Source organism: Pinus tabuliformis, chromosome 8 (genome assembly GCF_031772625.1).
Source record: "Pinus tabuliformis cultivar Carrire ecotype Pingquan chromosome 8, CPIR1, whole genome shotgun sequence".
NCBI classification, from domain to species: domain Eukaryota; kingdom Viridiplantae; phylum Streptophyta; class Pinopsida; order Pinales; family Pinaceae; genus Pinus; species Pinus tabuliformis.
In genome coordinates this window covers 522,701,359-522,720,493 of record NC_142294.1, presented here as the reverse complement: position 1 = coordinate 522,720,493, position 19,135 = coordinate 522,701,359, and the positions used below count along the sequence as shown (strand labels likewise).

The 19,135-nt window shown below is 40.4% G+C and overlaps 1 protein-coding gene across 1 annotated transcript in view; it reads right to left on the bottom strand.

Annotated features, from left to right (window-relative positions):
- The window catches only part of LOC149236458 (outer envelope protein 64, chloroplastic-like), a 249,563-nt gene that overhangs the window by 76,584 nt on the left and 153,844 nt on the right, over positions 1–19,135 (bottom strand). The window contains exons 7-9 of the mRNA XM_089372388.1: positions 12,381–12,549; positions 9,441–9,575; positions 8,935–9,135 (exon numbers count right to left, since the gene is read on the bottom strand). Of these exons, the coding sequence (XP_089228514.1) occupies positions 8,935–9,135; positions 9,441–9,575; positions 12,381–12,549 (505 nt within the window). The remainder of the gene's footprint in view (positions 1–8,934; positions 9,136–9,440; positions 9,576–12,380; positions 12,550–19,135) is intronic.

Here is a 19,135-nt window from a genome sequence, read left to right as displayed (position 1 = left end):
CTGGCTGAGTGTGAAGATTTTGTTGGTCGAGTTCTTCTATGCTAAACGTCATTTCTCAAATTAATTGTTGGCTGCATAAAAGTTTGCACCTGCCAAATTTCGTCTGGATCAGTCGGCATCTGCATTGAAATCCGTGTCGGACTCCTTTGTTGTTTTTTTGTCTTGGGAAACATGCAGATGGCCTCGCTAACAAATCTGATGTTGGAAGGCGGTTAGCGCTTTAATGGCAGAATTTATAACATCTGGAAACAGAGAATGTTGACCATTTTTTAATATAGGTGTCTTGAATAGCTCGTTTTGGGAAAAGAGCTCAGTCCTAGTACAGCTGGTGCAGATCAAGATAAGTTTGATGATCGAAATCGAGAGGTTGTTATGCTTCTCAAACTCTCTGTGACTGATGATCAGTTACCACAGATTCCTTCCGGCAAGACAGCGGCCGAAATCTGGCAACATTTGAAGGAATTGCATGAGACATTCGACAAGAGCAGAGCTTTCTTTCTAAAGAATCAGTTGTTCTCCATCATGATGGACGAACTATGTCTTTACAGGAACATCTTAACAAGATTAAAGACATTCAATATCAACTCGAAGCCATTGGTCGGACCATGGAGGAAGAATATATGGTAGTCATCATTCTGAAAAGTCTACCAAAACCTTATGAGCACTTCATAGAAACACTCAACATTACCTCCACTAATGTTGATCTAAAGCTTCCGGAGTTATGCACCAAACTCCTGCAGCAGGATCGTTGGAAACAACAGTTTGGTAGTGGTGCTTCAACAGCCTCCTTAGAAAATGCTTTTGCTACCAAATATCAGTCCTCTCAGTCCTTTCAGCAGAAAGGTTCTTCTCAGCCTTCTAATCCTGTTAAGAAGAAAAATGTGCAATGTAATTACTGTCACAAGCTCAGCCACATGAAGAAAGATTGTCGACAGAGGATTACTTCTGAACAGAAGAAGCAGGGAGGGTCTCATCAGAAAGCAAATGTTGCAGAACATTCCGAGCAGAAGGAGTCTGCCTTTTACGCCTTTATGGCTAAGAGGTCCTCAAATCATGCCCCGTCTTCTGCCTGGTACATTGACTCTAGTGCATCACGTCATTTCTCTCACATACGTGACTAGTTTACTTGTTGGACACAGATTGTCATTGATGTCAATATGGCAATATTCAAGAGGAGGAGACAGAGCATATCGGAGCCAAGAGGAGAAAATGGACCGAGAGGAGCTATCGGAGGAGCAATGGATGCGTTTAAAAGCAAACAGAGGACGCAGAGAGCCATCAGAGCAAATAAGAGCAAACAAAGCCATCGGGAGGATTATAGTGTATATGGTATCAAAAGATAATTATATATATATAGCAGGCGGAATACACCATTGCTGAAACCGTTGTTGAACACTGTTGAAACCCCTGGAGAAAAGTTGTTGAAACACCAATTTCTCCGTTGCTGAAACACCGACACTTGTCAAAAATTTGTTGATACACCAGTGTCAGCGTTGCTGCAACACCAGTTTCAGCGTTGTTGTAACACCAGTTTCGGCGTTGCTGAAACACCAGTTTCAGCGTTGCTGTAACACCAGTTTCGGCGTTGCTGAAACACCTCCGCGATGACATTATATTTCCGCGTTGATAAAACACCTCCGCGACGACATTATATTTTTGTGACACCATCAATCGAAGGTAATCATGAGGAAGATAAAGCGAATGGAGGAGGGAAGCCGGAAGGTCAAGCGAGTGTTGAGGAAGCCGAAGCTCAAGCGAGCGAGGAGGAAGCCAAAGAGCCATTGAGTAAGTGGAAATGAACGGACAAAGGCATGAGAATGTATAAAACAGTAAAAACAGGGAATTGTTGGGTGAGCTGCCATTGCTGCTGTTGCTGTAGTTGATGTAGTTGTTGTTGCTGTAGTTGCTGTTGTTATTGCTTCTGTTGCTGTAGTTGGTGTTGCGATTGCTGTTGTTGCTGCAGCTGCTGAAAGTTGCTGAAATACGCTGTGAAGGCCGTTACAACTGCTGAAAGTTGCTGAAATACGCTGGAGGAAATAGAGGCCGTATGAGGGTCCAACAGAACAGAAAGAGGGTGCAGCAAAACAGAAAGAGGGATGAAGGACCAACAGAACAGTAGGCAGTCAAAGGGGAGAAACAGCCAGCAGAGAAATAGTCATGCTGAAGCATTCATTGTGACAATGAGAACATAAGCTTGAACAGAAAATTGTTCTTTATACAGAATTTAGTGCAGCTAACAGAAGACTGACTAAAGCTATGTGAAGACATTATCAGAGAGAAAAATGGCTATTGGATACTATGTGTGGGCAGTGTGCAAAGTTGTAAAGACTCATTCATAAGAAGACTGGTTGTCATTGATACTGTAGCTTGGAGACTACAGCGAAGCTGTAAATAGATAGAACTCAGCAGAGAAGAGTTCTGAGAGCAGAAGGATTGGAGTCCTTGGGGTTGGTGCCTCAAAAGTGAGAAGGATTGAAGTCCTTGGGCTGGTGCCTCAGAAGTAAGTAGGATTGGAGTCCTTGGGGTTGAAGCCTCAGAAGTAGGAAGGATTGAAGTCCTTGAGAGTTTGTGCTCCTAAGTCCAAGATTGGTGTCTTGACAAAATAGAGTTGGTGCTCTGGAGGTTGGAGACTCACCAAAGTCCAAGTTGGAGCTTGGCAACTGATTGCAACCATCTATATATTGTATTTATTTTACTACACAGTTTACATTAATAAAAGCATTTATTCTTGTTGTTCATCTTGGGTTCTGAATATATATGTTTTAACTGGTAAAACAATAGTGAGAAAAAGAAATACTGATTCACCCCCCCTCTCAGTATTTCCAACATTACTGACTTCTCATCTTTCAGTTATTCTGTGGTATTCGGCAGAGGTGAGGAGTACACAGTGGTTGGCAGAGGTACAGTTCAAATCTAGTCTGATGGGCGCACACTTATCTTCCTGAATGTGTACTATGTTCCTAGTATGGAAATTAATCTGTTTTCTGTCAGCCAGATTATGAGGAACTCTCCTCAGCTCGATGTTGTGTTCAGTGCGCACAAGTGCTCCATTATTGACAAGGAAACTCGTCTTACGGTTGTTGTTGGCCTACAGGATCATGGTCTATACAGGATTCTTGACACTGGTGATTCTCCAGAAGTGGCTCTAGTAGCTCGTGTTTCTCCCATCAGCACTCTGTGGCATCAGAGATATGGGCATCTCAACATTCAGTATCTCTCTCAGCTATCTCGGAGGGACTTGTGTCAAGGTTACCTGATATTTAGACTCAGCAGTTGGGAGTGTGCGGCGCCTGTCAAGCTAGCAAGCAACATCGGTCTTCATTCAAGGATGGAGAATCTTGGCGCGCATCTAAGGTACTCCAATTAATTCATGCTGATATTTGTGGTCTATGAATACATTTTCAGTTACTGGTTGCAATATTTTTTGCTTATTATAGATGATTTCAGTAGAAAGATGTGGGTGTACTTTCTAAAACATAAATCTGATGTATTTAGTGTCTTTCAGAAGTTTAAGTCCTTAGTTGAAAAAGAGTCTGGTTGTAATATCATAACTCTTAGGACAGATAACGGGGGCAGGGGGGAATTTTGTTCTTCTGTGTTCTCCAACTTCTGTGATACCCGTAGCATCAAACGCCAGTTAACTACACTCTACACTCCTAAGCAGAACAGTGTTGTCGAACGTCGCAACCGTACGTTTGTTGAAATGGCTCGTTCCATGTTACAACACAGGAGTGTTCCGAACAAATTTTGGGTTGAAGCAGTGTTTACTGCTATCTATCTTCTTAACCGATCACCTACTCAGGTTGTTAAGAGGAAGACTCCAGAAGAGGTTTGGTCTGGCCGTAAGCCTAAGATCAGTCACCTCAAAGTGTTTGGCTCGGTTGCATATGTTTGGATTCCAGTTGCTAAGCACTCTAAGTTGGATTCCAAAAGACAGAAACTCATGATAACAAGGTACAGTGATCACCACAAGGCCTATAGGTTGATAGATTTAGACATTGATCGTCTTATCTTCAGTTGGGACGTAGTATTTGATGAAGACAGAGGGTTCTTTCAGTCCCCTCCTTCTAAGCAGTGTTCTGAGGATCAGCCTCCCAGTGTTCTTCTTCCGTTAGGTCCACCTGATGGGAGGGATGATGCAGCATCAATGTTTGATGATGCACTACCTGAGTTACCTCCAGAAAATAATCCTCCTCTCGTTGCTCCTGTTGTTCCTGAGCCTCCTCCACCTACTCCAGATATTGGTTCTTCTACTCTCCGGCCTAAATGGTGGGCTAAAACTATTGGTGATCTTCGAGATAATGAGCTCCTTGAAGGTAGAACTTCCAGAAATAAGAGCAAATAGCAACCTACAATAAATTTTGTTCTTATGGCTAACTTACACAGTGTTTTTGAGCCTCAAACCTATTCAGAGGCTAAGGGTACACCTGAGTGGGAACAGGCTATGGAAGCTGAATTCCAGAGTCTTCAGAAGAATCACACTTGGACCCTTTCTGATCTTCCTGCAGGGAAGAAGCCCATTAGCTGCAAATGGGTGTATAAAGTAAAATACAAAGCTAACGAAACCCTAGACAAGTATAAGGCTCGCCTTGTTGCTCGAGCGTTCTCACAGAAGGAAGGCATAGACTATGAGGAGACCTTTGCTCCTAAAGCCAAGATGAGTACCATACGGCTTGTCCTTGCCTTAGCAGCTCAGTTCAATTGGAAAGTCCATCAGATGGATGTAAAGAGTGCTTTTTTGAATGGTGACTTACAGGAAGAAGTCTACATGACGCAACCTCCAGGATTCAAGGTTGTCGGTCAAGAACAAAAAGTCTATAGATTAGTCAAAGCACTCTATGGTCTGAAACAAGTCCCTCGGGCTTGGTACATGAAAATTGATAAGTACCTAATAGATCATGGCTTTTAGCGGAGTCCATCTGATGCAAACCTGTATATCAAACATACCGGTGACGATATTCTGTTTGTGGTTGTCTATGTGGATGATCTTATGATTACTACCAGTTCAGCACATTTGGTCCATGGGATCAAATAGGGTTTGTGTAGCACTTTTGATATGACAGACTTGGGACTTTTTCATTATTGTTTGGGGGTTGAAGTCTGGCAGACTGAGAACAACATCTTTCTCTCTCAGTCCAAGTATGCCAGAAATCTTGTGGATAGGTTCAAAATGCAAGATTGCAAACCTGCAACGACTCCTATGGAACAAGGGCTCAAACTTTCAGCTCGGTCATCCTCACCACTTGTGGATGAAACTTTATTCAGGCAATTAGTGGGCAGCCTCATCTACCTTACTGCCACTAGACCTGATATCAGTTTTGCAGTGAGCTACATTTCACGCTTCATGTCAGCGCCTAAGGTTGATCATTGGATAGCAGCAAAGCGTGTGCTGCGTTATGTGAGTGGCACTCCTGATTATGGACTTCTGTACAGTCGAAATTCAGATCCTACACTCAGTGGTTACACAGATTCCGACTGGGCCGGTTCGGTTGATGACTGTAAATCTACAGCTAGGTATGTGTTTAGTCTAGGATCCGGCGCTGTCACATGGGCTAGTAAGAAGCAGTAGGCAGTGGCTCTCTCCACGATAGAAGTAGAGTATCGGGGAGCAGTTAAGGCATCTTTTGAGGCAGTTTGGCTTCGACGTATGCTTGCAGATATGCATGTTTCCTAGGCAGGTCCTACTCCCTTGTTCTACGATAATCAGGGAGTGCTCAAACTCGCCAAGAATCCAATCTTCCATGAACGAACAAAGCATGTTGAAACGCATTGTCACTACATTCGACAGCTTGTTGAAGACGGATCCATTCAGTTACTGTATGTTCCCACAACGAAGCAGCCAGCAGACATCTTCACCAAACCTCTTGGTCCTAATGAGTTTGTAAAATTTAGAGGGTCTATAGGTGTTGTAAATAGATTGAGCATTAAGGGAGGCTATTAGAATAATGTTATTTTAGTGTTTAACGCTCATCTGTGATCTTAATTAGCATTTTCTTAGTAAAAACTTGTTGTTTATGTAAATACAGTTGTATTATTTATTGAGCTTCACTGCTCATTGTAAATCAATTCAATTCATTCATTCATTAATATCTTTGAAGATCTACAAGTGGAATCAGATCTCTTTCTTGGGTTCGAAGTGAGAAAATATTTTGGCACAATGTTGGATGAGAAATATTATGTTCCATTTCTAAAACTTTCTATGCAAAATTTGGAGAATTCAATCTAATAATTGGATTCACCTCGAAAAGATAACCAATTTCAAAGAAAAAATGTCCAAAACGGAGTCCAAGAAGTTCGGAAATCATTGATATAGAATCAACCTTTTTAGGGATTTTTCGAGCACTGCCATGAAATTAGCAAATTTAATATTTTTTCGATAGAGTACAAAATTTCAATCAAACCAATGCCAATAAATTCACAAGAGGTGGCATTTTATATTTGGGGTCATAATAGCCAATCCAATAAGTATAACAAAAGTTAAGGTCATTCTACATTTACAGCCTCAAAATCTAATTACATCAAGGAGCCCCATTGAAAAGTAAGTGAATCTCTTTGAAACCTGTAGAAATTTGATGACTAAAAAGTTTCCTGCAATCCCAACCTGGTTTTAATTTCACCTTATCACTCCCATTCCCATAAACATACATTCAACATATAGAATTCTGGAAATGAAATTTTCAGATTAAAACACATGGCACTGTCAACAAATGCTGAAAATAAATATGGACATAAACAGACCAGCAACACACATAAAAATACATAGATTTTTGGTCGACTTAGACCCAGGCAAAACCCCTTCAATCTTCTCCGAGGAAAACCTGTTAGAGAGCTCTTCAAATTTATTTATCTTTCATGTTTAGGAAAAATACATTTGCAGACAAAACAAAACAACAAAATACAACTTACCTCTTCAACCCAAAACTCCTTGAAAACTGTGCCCACTTGAAGCTGAAAATATGTATTGTATGGATATGGACTGTACTGTACGGACTCCGTACAGGCTGCACAAATTTTTCATACTGTTGTACGGACCGTATGGAATTTTTTCAAAAAAATCCTCAAAAACTTATCTCGAACAACTTGTAGCTCACAGCATTAAATGTTGTTCGTATTGTACCTTCTGCTATCTTCTATGCCTTGATTTTCGTGCCCAACTTTGCCCCAGAAATCACTCCTTCAGCATATTGCAACAAATCTCCTTCAAACCTTTTCTCCAGCTCTCAACCTCCTTTCTCCAATCTGCTCATGAAGAATGAAAGCAATCTCTCTTTTATTTTCCCCCTTTTGTTTCCCTAAATGACTTTTGGGCAACCCTAAAATCTAATTGCTCAGATTCATTTAGATCAAGGGATGAGAATAAATGTGCATTTAATTCTCACTTTCTATTTTTTAACTCACCCATTAATAAAAGTACCCACATTGTACTTTATGTCTAAAGTCACTTTTCACTTTATAATTTAACATTGACTTTACCACTTATAAAGTCACTTTCACTTTATAAAGTCACACTTAAGAAAAAATTACTTTGGACACTTTTCCCTAGGTAGAGGCTAACCCATGGGAAACCACTTGTCCAAGGTACATTAAAAATCAACAAAACCCTAGATCTATTTTGGATTTTCAAGAAAGACGTCTTTTACAAGAAAAGATGGTCCGATTTTTGAAGAATACATTACAAAACTAAAGTTGGTATGGGGAAAGAATTGGGAAATTGTTCTTCGTAATTTTTTACAAGAAAAGGTGGCCATAAGCTGGCATTCACTTAAACATGACATAGTAATGGCATACTTGGGAAACTGTCTTTCTTGATTTTTTTTACAAGAAAAGATGGCCATAGGGTGGCATTCACTTAAACATATAGTAATGGCATCCTCAAATGAAGTGTGTGACAAATAATTTTTTGACTGCTGGTATTATTATGTTGAGAAGATTTATAAGAAGAGCACTAAGGATTTATTTTCATGTGACAACTTCTTATTACAAGTTCATAGATGTATTCAACGAGAGAAGGTCATTGTTTCTATTAACTATAGTTGCAACCAGAATTTCGTCAATGTTAACTTGGCTAAAAGATTGCATGTTCCCACAAAGAATATTCAAATTACATAGGTTTAGGGTAAAAGTGTTCAAACTTTTAAAGATTTGAAGGTTTCCATGGATGAATATGTGTTGCATTCAGATTTTTATGATATAGATATTGATGATGCAAATATTGTTTTGGGATATCCTTGGACAGACTTGTTGGTACAGTTAATGTTAATGCGCAAAGGAATTTTTTGAAGCTTTGGTACAAGAAAAGGATCACATTGCAGGATACGTCTCTTACTGAGCAAAACAGGCCCAAAGGGCCACATGAAAAAACCACTACAAAGAAAATAATTGTACTTCCTAATGGCATATCAAATGAGGAGTCCAAACTCGAATTAGAAGAAGACCCTACAGAAGCACTTGAAGAAAATCTGTAAAAAGGGCATAAAAAGGAAGAAGCAGCTAATGAACTAAATGTCTCAAAGGAACCACATGTTCAAGAATCAAAGAAAGAAAATCTGATAGCTAAGTTTGCTATATATCACCACCTGCACCACTCAAAGAAACAACATTCATCAAGACAAGGGCACAAATGTCAAGAAACTTACTATAGATCAATAGGGAATCAAAACGGCAATCAGTATGGAGACACACAGAGGACTACAAGCAATGCATGGAGATATTACAATAGTGCAGGAAAGACATGGATCCCAAGAATAAACTAGAATCAAGATCAAGGAATGGCCACAATTGAACCCCATTTCACATTTCACAAGGATGGATAGATGCTTGTGCATGATACCAGGCCACTATATTGCACAGTAGGTCATATTATATGGCTTCTTCCCATCAGTATTTAATTATTCTCTTAGGAGAGTAATTTTATTAAACGTTTCAGTGATTTACCTTTTCTTTAGCAATATCTGCAGCCTCCATTTTGCCATTAATTGTAGTTGTCAGCTGTGTACTTGAAGCAATCTTCACTTCTTCCTGAAGGGTAGGATACATTGTCCGTACAGTATCAAGTAGAAACCTATCTCCACCATGCCTTGCCATCATTGACACAGCCAAAGGACACTTATCATGTTGCCCTACAGGTATGCTCACCTATTATCATTTACCAAAATTAAAACATATTTTAGTTTCACATACATCATGTTAAACAAGCAATGCCTTATCACTAAACATTGACAAGCAAAAATTTTTACAAACTAATATCAGCTGTAGTCAATATTTATAGAATGAAAGCCTGAATGTTTACACAGTGCAGGCTGAGAAATTTACTTGTTTCCAGATCTTGAAATGATATAGTTGTCTCACAAATCCATATTTATTATCTTATGAAATTAACATCAGGTGCAACAAAGTTGGATTGACAGACTATGTATTAAGTTCTGACATTTTAAACATACCTGACAGCATCCAGACATTCCAGATATACTCAACAGTGTGAAAGCCCTCCCACGAAAGTCCTCCAACAAATTTTCTTTCATATTGAGCTTAGGTGCAGGACCTGGAGTTGTGGGAATGATTAGGATTGCATCGTCCTGCCAACAACATATGCAATTGTAAAGAAAGCTAGCAACCAAGATAACATTCTCTTCAAATACTGAAGATCTAATAGGCAGCAGATTAACCCGAGACAGCTTGAGAATCCAAAGAGGAATGGTCGGTGCTTTCTCATTATGGCTTGAAAATAGCAGCCATCTCAAAAAATGTTGCAACTCTAGTGAACACTTATTTTAATAGATAACATTGTTGATACCATCCTCAAGGACTTCAACAATTCATGGTAGGCAGATAGTAGTTGGACATCAAGCAAACATCTTCAATAGCAAGCACAGCATTATCTGACTGCGTAACCATGCAGTGCAAAAGGGTACATTTCTGTATATACATGGAACTGATTTGAGTCATTAGGAAGAGAAGTCAAAACAGATGAACTGAATTTTCAGTGATGAGTTGCTGCAGTGTTCATGTTTATGATAGTACTCTCTTAATGTTCTTGCTAAATAGTTGACATAATGATAAAAATTACTGTCTCTTGACAAATGTTATCAGAACCAAACCAGTCATCGAACCAGTTAACCCCCCAAACCCAGACCCTGTAGGGAATCAGGAAAAAACTTGACCAAAAACTTGGTCGACCAAAAGATAAATAAAATATTCAAATTTTAAAGAAAAACATATATATTCATGTGCATCCATATATATTCATACAATTCATACACAAACATGCAAAAGTTCTCATGTATATATATAATAAGAGTGCATAGAACCAAAACAGCATCTAGTGCAATACATCTCTCAATCAAAAATACATCAACAAAGAGGCTCTAGATGGCCTATTAGGAAGAGAAGTCAATACAGATGAACTGAATTTTCAGTGATCAGTTGCTGCAGTGTTCATGTTTATGATAGTACTCTCTTAATGTTCTTGCTAAATAGTTGACATAAAAATTACTGTCTCTTGACAAATGTTATCAGAACCAAACCAGTCATCGAACCAGTTAACCCCCCAAACCCAGACCCTGTAGGGAATCAGGAAAAAACTTGACCAAAAACTTGGTCGACCAAAAGATAAATAAAATATTCAAATTTTAAAGAAAAACATATATATTCATGTGCATCCATATGTATTCATACAATTCATACACAAACATGCAAAAGTTCTCATGTATATATCTAATAAGAGTGCATAGAACCAAAACAGCATCTAGTGCAATACATCTCTCAATCAAAAATACATCAACAAAGAGGCTCTAGATGGCCTCTAGCATAAAAATAATAATAATAACGCTACAACAAACACCTAAAGATCATCAAAATCATTGCCTATATTCAATATTGCGATCCTCATCATTATTATCATGTTGGAAAATGTAACTAGGTCTGGTCTTCATAATTATCTTGTACTTATGGCATTGTATATCTTATGTAAAAACAAAAAGGAGAAGAAGAAATTTTATTTTTCAAGCATGGGTTTCATGCTCCAGTCAAATTATTATTTAAGCATGTTCTTCTCATTATTATTTGTACTGATCAAAGTCAGAGGCTTATTTATAGCCTGGAAAAAGAATTTTCAAATATGTAATTTGGGTCAAAATTGCCTCTAGATGTCAAGTTGGCCCTGCCTATCAAATCGGCCCTGCCCCAGAAGACATGTCTATTCGAACCCCTCTGGACAGTATAAATAGAGGGTGAATTGAGCTCATTTGTACACAAGCATTTTGTATGATCTGTTCTGAAATATCGCAGAGAAGGATAGTGAAGGAAGAGGAGCCAAAGTCTGAAATTGACAAGTAAAGAAGGATTTTTATAGAGCTCGGATTTGTGGAAGTTCTGCCTTGACACATCTCTTGTTGAAGATTTGTTTCTGATGTTGTACATGTTTCTGGTCTCTTGCTGTTGATGGATTTTCTATGTGGAAGGAGGGCTTGACTTGGCATCTAGAAGGTTGAAGTCTTTCTATGGTCATGGGTCTTGGATATCTCACTTTGATCTGATTTTACAAGTGAATTTTTCTGGGTTTTTTCCCTAGCTTGGAGCCTATATTGTGTGTTCTTTGTTTCTTGTCATCTTTATGTTTTGAACGTTTGGTAATTGTTTGAAGACGAGAACATAATAAATATTAATAAAAGGCCAACAACATTCCCAAGCAATTATCAAAGAAAGAGAAATCTATACTAATGAACAGTTAAAACCTGATTTCTCAACATATCACCCTCTAAGCATTAAAATAAAATAGGAAAAGCCTAACGTGTCAAAACGAGATTTTGTTTGAGTGATGGTACATTTTTACTAAGGTCATGATAGAGGAGTTCAACAATCAATGTCACTAACAACAAGATACATAGAGGGCTTGGTGCTCTTGATTAAATGCTAATTCCATACCCTCATGCATGATAAATCCAATGGAAATGTTGCAATTCCCCCCATTATGAAATCCTAAAAACTGTTAAGTTTGCTAGAATTTGAGAGGGATCTGAAATTCTACTTTCTCCATATGAAATCCAATGAAGTTGGAACCACTCTCAAACATCTTGTAACTAGTCCTGACATAACTCACCTAGACCTTCACGACAGCACAATAGCTTCATAAAAGGAAATGTAGTAATCAAGTATCCCTTGGGAAATCTAAAAACCATGAAGAGTCTAACGAATGCTACTTCGCCATCAGTATAGGTTCGAGATGACTCAAATCAATTACAAATGTACCTTGAAATAAGAAAAAAAGTTAAGTTATTGAATCAAACCTTTACTATTATAAACCTACAGATGCACACACTGATGATTTCTAGCATGTCCAACTAGTTATTTGATTATTTCTGATCGCTAGCAAGCATATATACCTTCAAAAGGGCATTAATTGCTTCACGTGTCTCATCCCTGGCCTTCAAACAATGTCCAATATTTTCATCATTTGTCTCTAGAGCTGCACGTACACGAGTAGATATACCAGGTCCAAAATCAGGCTTTACACTGTTGATCCACTCTTCATGATTCATTTTGAACTCATACCTACACAATCCAATAACCAAGCCTTTCATATTTAAAAACAAGTGGCAGTAATACAAGATAGCACTTCAAAAATTAAGAATCAGCTCAGCAGAAGTCAGCATGAATAAATCTACAAGCTAAAGACCACACGCAACTGTCTTGAGCAAAACCTTTGTGACAGATGACAAATAAAAATGCAGTTATGGTTATATAAAAGATCATATCAAGAATCATGTCCATGAAATCAACCAATGAGAACAACCAATTCTAGAAAAAAATCTCTTCCTTTGCGGTTAAGCTGTATGTTATATGTATGCTTCTGTTGACTTCATATTACAATTATCTTTTAAGATGCTGCTATAAATCCTAAAACTCTCACCTGGCCAGTTGGTTTCAGACAAGCTACATCCTCAATGGTGCAAGATAAGATTTCTCCTATTAAAACATCTCAGAGACTTCATTTTGGGAGTCAATGCTAAGAGTCATCCATTGGAGGAAAGGCCAAAATCATACAAAACCAGGAAAATAGGTCTAGTGATGATGCTGGATTAATTTGTGTCAAGGCTCAGACTATCATATTTATCAGTTAGTCAATGCAATTCAGGCCGCTAATATTATATCAACATTGTTAACAGTATGTCTCACAGGAAATTTCTGGAATCCATCATAGCCAAATGTGGGAACTTAATATTTCACAAAAACCCCCCAGTCTACTTCATAATGACCTTTGGTAAACATGACATTGTATATTTTGTATAAAGAAAGAAAACAAATTTTATTTTTATTCAAAGCATGGGTTTCATGCTCAAGTCTAGGTCAAAAGCATGTTCTTCATGCTTCTAGGTCTTTCTAAGTCTTTCTAGGACAAAGAAGAATTTGTCATGTATTATAGTCCCATTTGGACTCATTGTAACAATAAAAATATTTATTTTGAGTTAAGAAAAGCCATTTATTCCTCCAAGACCAAGTCAACCCAATCCAGGTAAAGTTGGCCTAAGGGAGGCCTATTCGACCCCTCAAGAAGGCTATATATGAGAGGGACTTCTACTAATTTGGAACACACACTCCAACAAGTTTGATCTGCAGTAGCGAAGAAGACAAGTGTTGATTTGGGGTAGCATCGGATGTGCTCTAGCCACGAAATTTGGTGCAGAGGCCAAGGCATATGATATCTCCAATACCCAAAAAGGGTTTGGGCAGATTCTAAACAATTTGGGAGATATTAAAATAATTAATATGTTTAATGGAGTCCCTAAGTCTAAACTTAGGGAAATTAAAATATTAATGTGAATTCATATAAAACTGTGTTAGAATGGTCCAAAAGTCATGGATCAATCCAGATCTAATCTTAGCCGTTGATTAGGGACTTAATCTCGGTCGTTGATCTGTCAACGAGAAAAGTATAAGAGGAGGCTTGAGGGTCACTTGGAGAACACACAAGTGATCAAGATTTTGACTTTCTGGGGCTGGGTTTGCTGAGAAAGTTGAGAGAGTGATTTGGAGTTGTAGCTGAGGGGTAGTAAATACAAAAGCAGAGAGGCAGAGATAGTGTCGGGAGGATCAGCGCAACTATCGGGAAAGTTGACGCAGAGGGCAGAAGCAGGAACTGTCGGAAAGTTGATGCAGGGGGCAGAAGCCGGAACTGCTGGGAACAGTCAGAACTGCCGAGAACTGTCGAGAAAGCTAACGCAGAGGGCAAAAGCTGACACTGCCAGGAACCGCTAGAACTGTCAGGCACTGTCGGAACTGTCGAGAAAGCTGACGTAGAGGGCAAAAGAGGCTGACACAATCCCTAGAAGCTAACGTTGGGGTTTTTCTTGGGGAAAATTGGAGCTGAAGAGCTGCCAAAGTGTTTATCTGGGTTTTCAGCCGGAGAATAGCGCAATTGTCAAGAAAGCTGACGCAGAGGGCAGAAGCAGGAACTGTCGGAAAGTTGATGAAGGGGGCAGAAGTTGGAACTGCTGGGAACAGTCAGAACTGCTGAGAAAGCTAACGCATAGGGCAGAAGCTGACATTGCCAGGAACCGCTGGAACTGCCGGGCACTGTCGGAACTGTCGGGAAAGCTAACGTAGAGGGCAAAAGAGGCTGACACAATCCCTAGAAGCTAACGCTGGGGTTTTTCGTGGGGAAAATTGGAGCTGAAGAGCTGCCAAAGTGTTTATCTGGGGTTTCAGCCGGAGAATCTGTCTCCAAAGGAGAGGTACTACTACTGAGATTTTTCTCTGTTGGGTGAGCCGGATTTGGCACCCAGATTGTATTATGAAACTGCTTAATAAATCAAACCCTCAGATAGTTGCACTAGTTTTCCCGCATTGGGTTTTTCTGGGGACATTAGTCCAAAAATAACAGTGTCATTTGTGTGCTTGTTTCTGTTTCCTTCAGTTGATGATCTATAATGTGTTGAGTATGTACTTGTGTTTATTTTCAGTATTTACATGGTAAATAACTTGTTAATTAATCAAAACAAGTAGGAAAGAATAAATCAAAAAGTACATGGAAGGTTTCTAACTGTTAGAATTAGAAACTTCAACATGGTATTAGAGCATGGTTGCAAATCACAGGAGAACTAAGGACATCAGCCGAGCAGAGCAACAGTGGCAGAAAACAATTGTCCTGAGTGACAGAAGTTGTTCCTAGCAGCAAAACAGCAAGGAAGGGGTGACGCAGTGCCTGCGTCATCAAGTTCGGGCCAAGAAGAGGTTGCGCAGAGGCTGAGGGAGGCAAAGGCATGCTCACACAGAGCCACGCAGAGGCCAGGAGGGTTGACGCAGTTGGCTTAGGGAGCCAGTTTGTCGGTGTTGGGACTGCGCAGAGCCTAGGAGCTCTCACCTTCAAGTTTTTGGGGTTTAGGAGGCTGTGGATAAGTTGCAGAGTGGATTTGGTGGGGTACTATTGTCAGAACAATACCTAACGGGGCAAGGCCAAGGACGGGGTTGTTGCTACCGAGGGCTTCTAAACGAGAAATCCGGATCAGTGGTGTGGTTGCACAAACGATCAGAGTAGGGGGCATCTCGACATCGGCAAAAGGATTTCCAGGAGGGAAATCGAGGCTCAGAGGAAGTCACATCGAGAACTTCCAGGAGGGAAGTAGAAGAGCAGCGAAATGGCACTACACAGAGTAAGAGACCAAGACAAACTGGACGGAGCCTCAAACTTTGTAGTCTAGAAGGCTAGAATCTTATCCGTACTTGACAAAAAACGTGTCAAGCACTTCACCTTGAAGACGATAGCGGTCCCAGTTGACCCAGCTGACAATGACAAGTATGAGGAAGTAATGGCGAGGGCCAAGAGTATCATTCTTGACGGGATCAAGGATCATTTAGTACCACATATTTCCGAGAAGAATATGGCATGGGAGATGTGGGAGGCCCTGACCAAGTTGTATCAGCATACTTCCATGCAGAGGAAGATGCTCCTAGAAAATCAGTTGCGGTCATACCAGATGCAGAAGGGAGAACAGATCGACACCTTCCTCGGTCGATTGAAGGAGATCCAAGATTAGCTGACTTCCATAGGGGCCACACCAAATCTAGAGTTGATGGTGAGAACAACCCCGAATGCAGTCTCAAAACACTGGTAGGTGTTTGTCCAGAGCATACTAGGTAGGGTGACCCTTCCAAATTGGGAGGAAATGTGGGTGGCTCTTCGCCAAGAAGAGATCAGGAGGGTGACCAAGACAGGAAGCAACAACAAGGGGATTAGAATCAAGAAGGAGGAGGAGGTGGATGTTGCCCTAGCATCTGAGGGTAAGCAAGAAAAACGGAAGAAGGACCTCTCCAAGGTCAAATGTTTCCACTGTGGGGAGCTGGGTCATTATGCGACCCAGTGTCCGAGGAAGAAGAGCAAGGGAGAGGCTTCCGAGACCAAGGCAACGACAGCAAGGGCAGAGAAGGAAGTGGAGACAGACAATGTCAGTGCCATGAGTGCACACACACCACTTGAGCGAAAGAGGGGAGACATCGAGTTGTAGTCAGGACGACTACAGAAGATGAGGGGTAGTATCCTCGAGGTACCCAACCTCTTAGATTATACTTGGCTACAAGAGCCCCGAAGAGTAGTAGCAGGACTGGCAGATGTCAGTAGAGACGGATGAGGATGGAGCAGCAAAGAGAGCTACAGAGTAGGAATCCCAGGACAGCTCGAGGCTAGCAGGCTGCAACAGTGTGAGAGGCACGAGACTATTGCACCAGTGCAGGATGGCACAGAGAGTTGTGCAACGGTGCGAGATGCAGGGAGTTGTTGCAGCAACACAGAGGTCAAAGAGGGAGCACTTATCAGCGACAGAGGGAGCTTCAACATCGAGAGTATCTCTAGCCTGACAGAGATGCTAGAGTTGGGAGATCAATTACTTACTTCTCAGTAACTGAATTGCAGTGTAGCATTTAGCAATGGTGGTGCTATGGGCAGCACGATGCAACATGATGAGAGGGATGCAGTGCAAATGAAACAGTGGCAGTGGCAGGGCCATGGGCAGCAGCACGGATGTAGAGGGAGCTATCATACAAATGCAGCAGTGGCAGTAGCAGATCCATGGGTGGAAATACGGGATGCAGCGATACAGATGATGGGCAGCAGGCCTAACATCAGAGACCGATGCTCGATGATCAGAGTAATACTCAGTGAGGAGTATTGCTAGAGCACAGTCCTCGCTAAGAGGGAGTGTTGATTTGGGGTAGCATCGGATGTGCTCTAGCCACGAAATTTGGTGGAGAGACTAAGGCACATGAGATCTCCAATACCCAGAAAGGGTTTGGGCAGATTCTAAACAGTTTGGGAGATATTAAAATAATTAATATTTTTAATGAAGTCCCTAAGTCTTGTTAGGCCAGGGTAACTCCAGAATAGGCAGAAGAAAATTGATTGCGTAATTCATTAGCTAACTATCATTTATATACAGAAATAGGACGGATCAGTTCATCTTCTTGATGACTGATCGCGTTCCAGTTCACCCATCCGTTGAGGATTAGGTGTCAACATTCCCCCCCTTAATCTGAAGGGATGTTGGTGAGTCCAAGCATCGTTCTGATTCTTTCAAGCTTTTCTCTTCCAAGCGCTTTGGTGAAGATCTCTGCAATTTGCTCGTTTGTGGAACAATGACGGAGATGGATTGTTTTGGCCTCAACATGATGTCGGATCAGATGATATTTAGTATTGATGTGCTTAGTACAATCATGGAACTTTGGGTTCTTGGCAAACTTTATTGCAGAGGTGTTATCAATCATGAGTGGAGTTGATTGTATTTGTTTTACCTGCAAATCTTCAAGAATTTTCCTGAGCCACACAATTTCTTTCGTTGCTTCAGCTGCTGCCACATATTCTGCTTCTGTTGTGGAATCTGTTGGTACTGATTGTTTGCATGATCTCCAGGAGACAGCTCCTAATCCAAGACTCATAGCATATCCTGAAGTAGATACCCCAGTTTCTTTGTCTCCATCGAAGTCTGAATCAGAGTATCCAATCAAGTTGAAGTCGTCCACCTGTGTATACTTGATTCCAAGGTCTTGAGTTCCCTTCAAGTACCTTAGAACTCTTTTTGCAGCAGCCCAATGTCCCTCACAAGGCTTTTGCATAAACCTGGAGAGGATTCCAACAGCAAATGAAATGTCTGGTCTGGTAGTAGTGAGGTAGATGAGACTTCCTACAAGCTGTCTATACTTTGTTGCATCCTCAAATTCCTTTCCTTCAATAGATGTGAGCTTCAAGTTTTGTTCCATTGAAGTAGAAAGAGGATTGCACTCTGTCATGCCAAATCTGTTTAACAAATCTCCAATGTATTTCTTTTGAGAAAGAAATATGGATTTTGGATGTTGGGTTACTTCAATGCCAAGATAGTAATGAACATAGCCCAAATCAGTCATTTCAAAAAAAATTCCTAATTCTTTCTTTATGGATGCAATATAGCTTTCATTGTTCCCTGTCATTAAAAGATCATCTACATATACCACAAGATATACAATTGTTTTGCCAACTTTCTTGACAAATAAAGTTGCATCATCAAGATCAAAATGATTGAAGTTGAGTTTCAGAAGATGCTCAGTTAGTTTTTCATACCAGGCTCGTGGTGCTTGTTTGAGGCCATACAAGGACTTCACAAGTTTGCATACTTTATGTTCATGTCCTTTCACAGCAAATCCTTCAGGCTGGGACATAAAAACATTCTCTTTTAGATCTCCATTCAAGAATGCAGTTTTTACATCCATTTGATGGACTTTCCAACCGTTCTGAGCAGCTAGTGCAAAGAGTGTCCGGATGGTGGCCCATTTCGCTGTGGGGGCAAAAGTTTCCTCATAATCGACCCCTTCCTTCTGTGCAAAACCTTTTGCCACAAGCCTAGCTTTGTGCTTGTCAAGTGAGCCATCAGCTTTGTATTTGTTCTTGTAGACCCACTTGCAGCCAATTGGTTTGGTTCCAAATGGAGGATCAACCAGCTTCCAAGTGCCATTCTTTATGAGGGCATCATACTCCTTCTGCATCGCTTCTTTCCATTCATCATGAGAAGCAGCTTCTTTGAAGGAAGTTGGTTCAAAATCTGTAGACAAGTTCAATTCACAATCATAAGTAACATCCATATCAACAGGTGAATTAGAGTTATCTACATCACCTCCA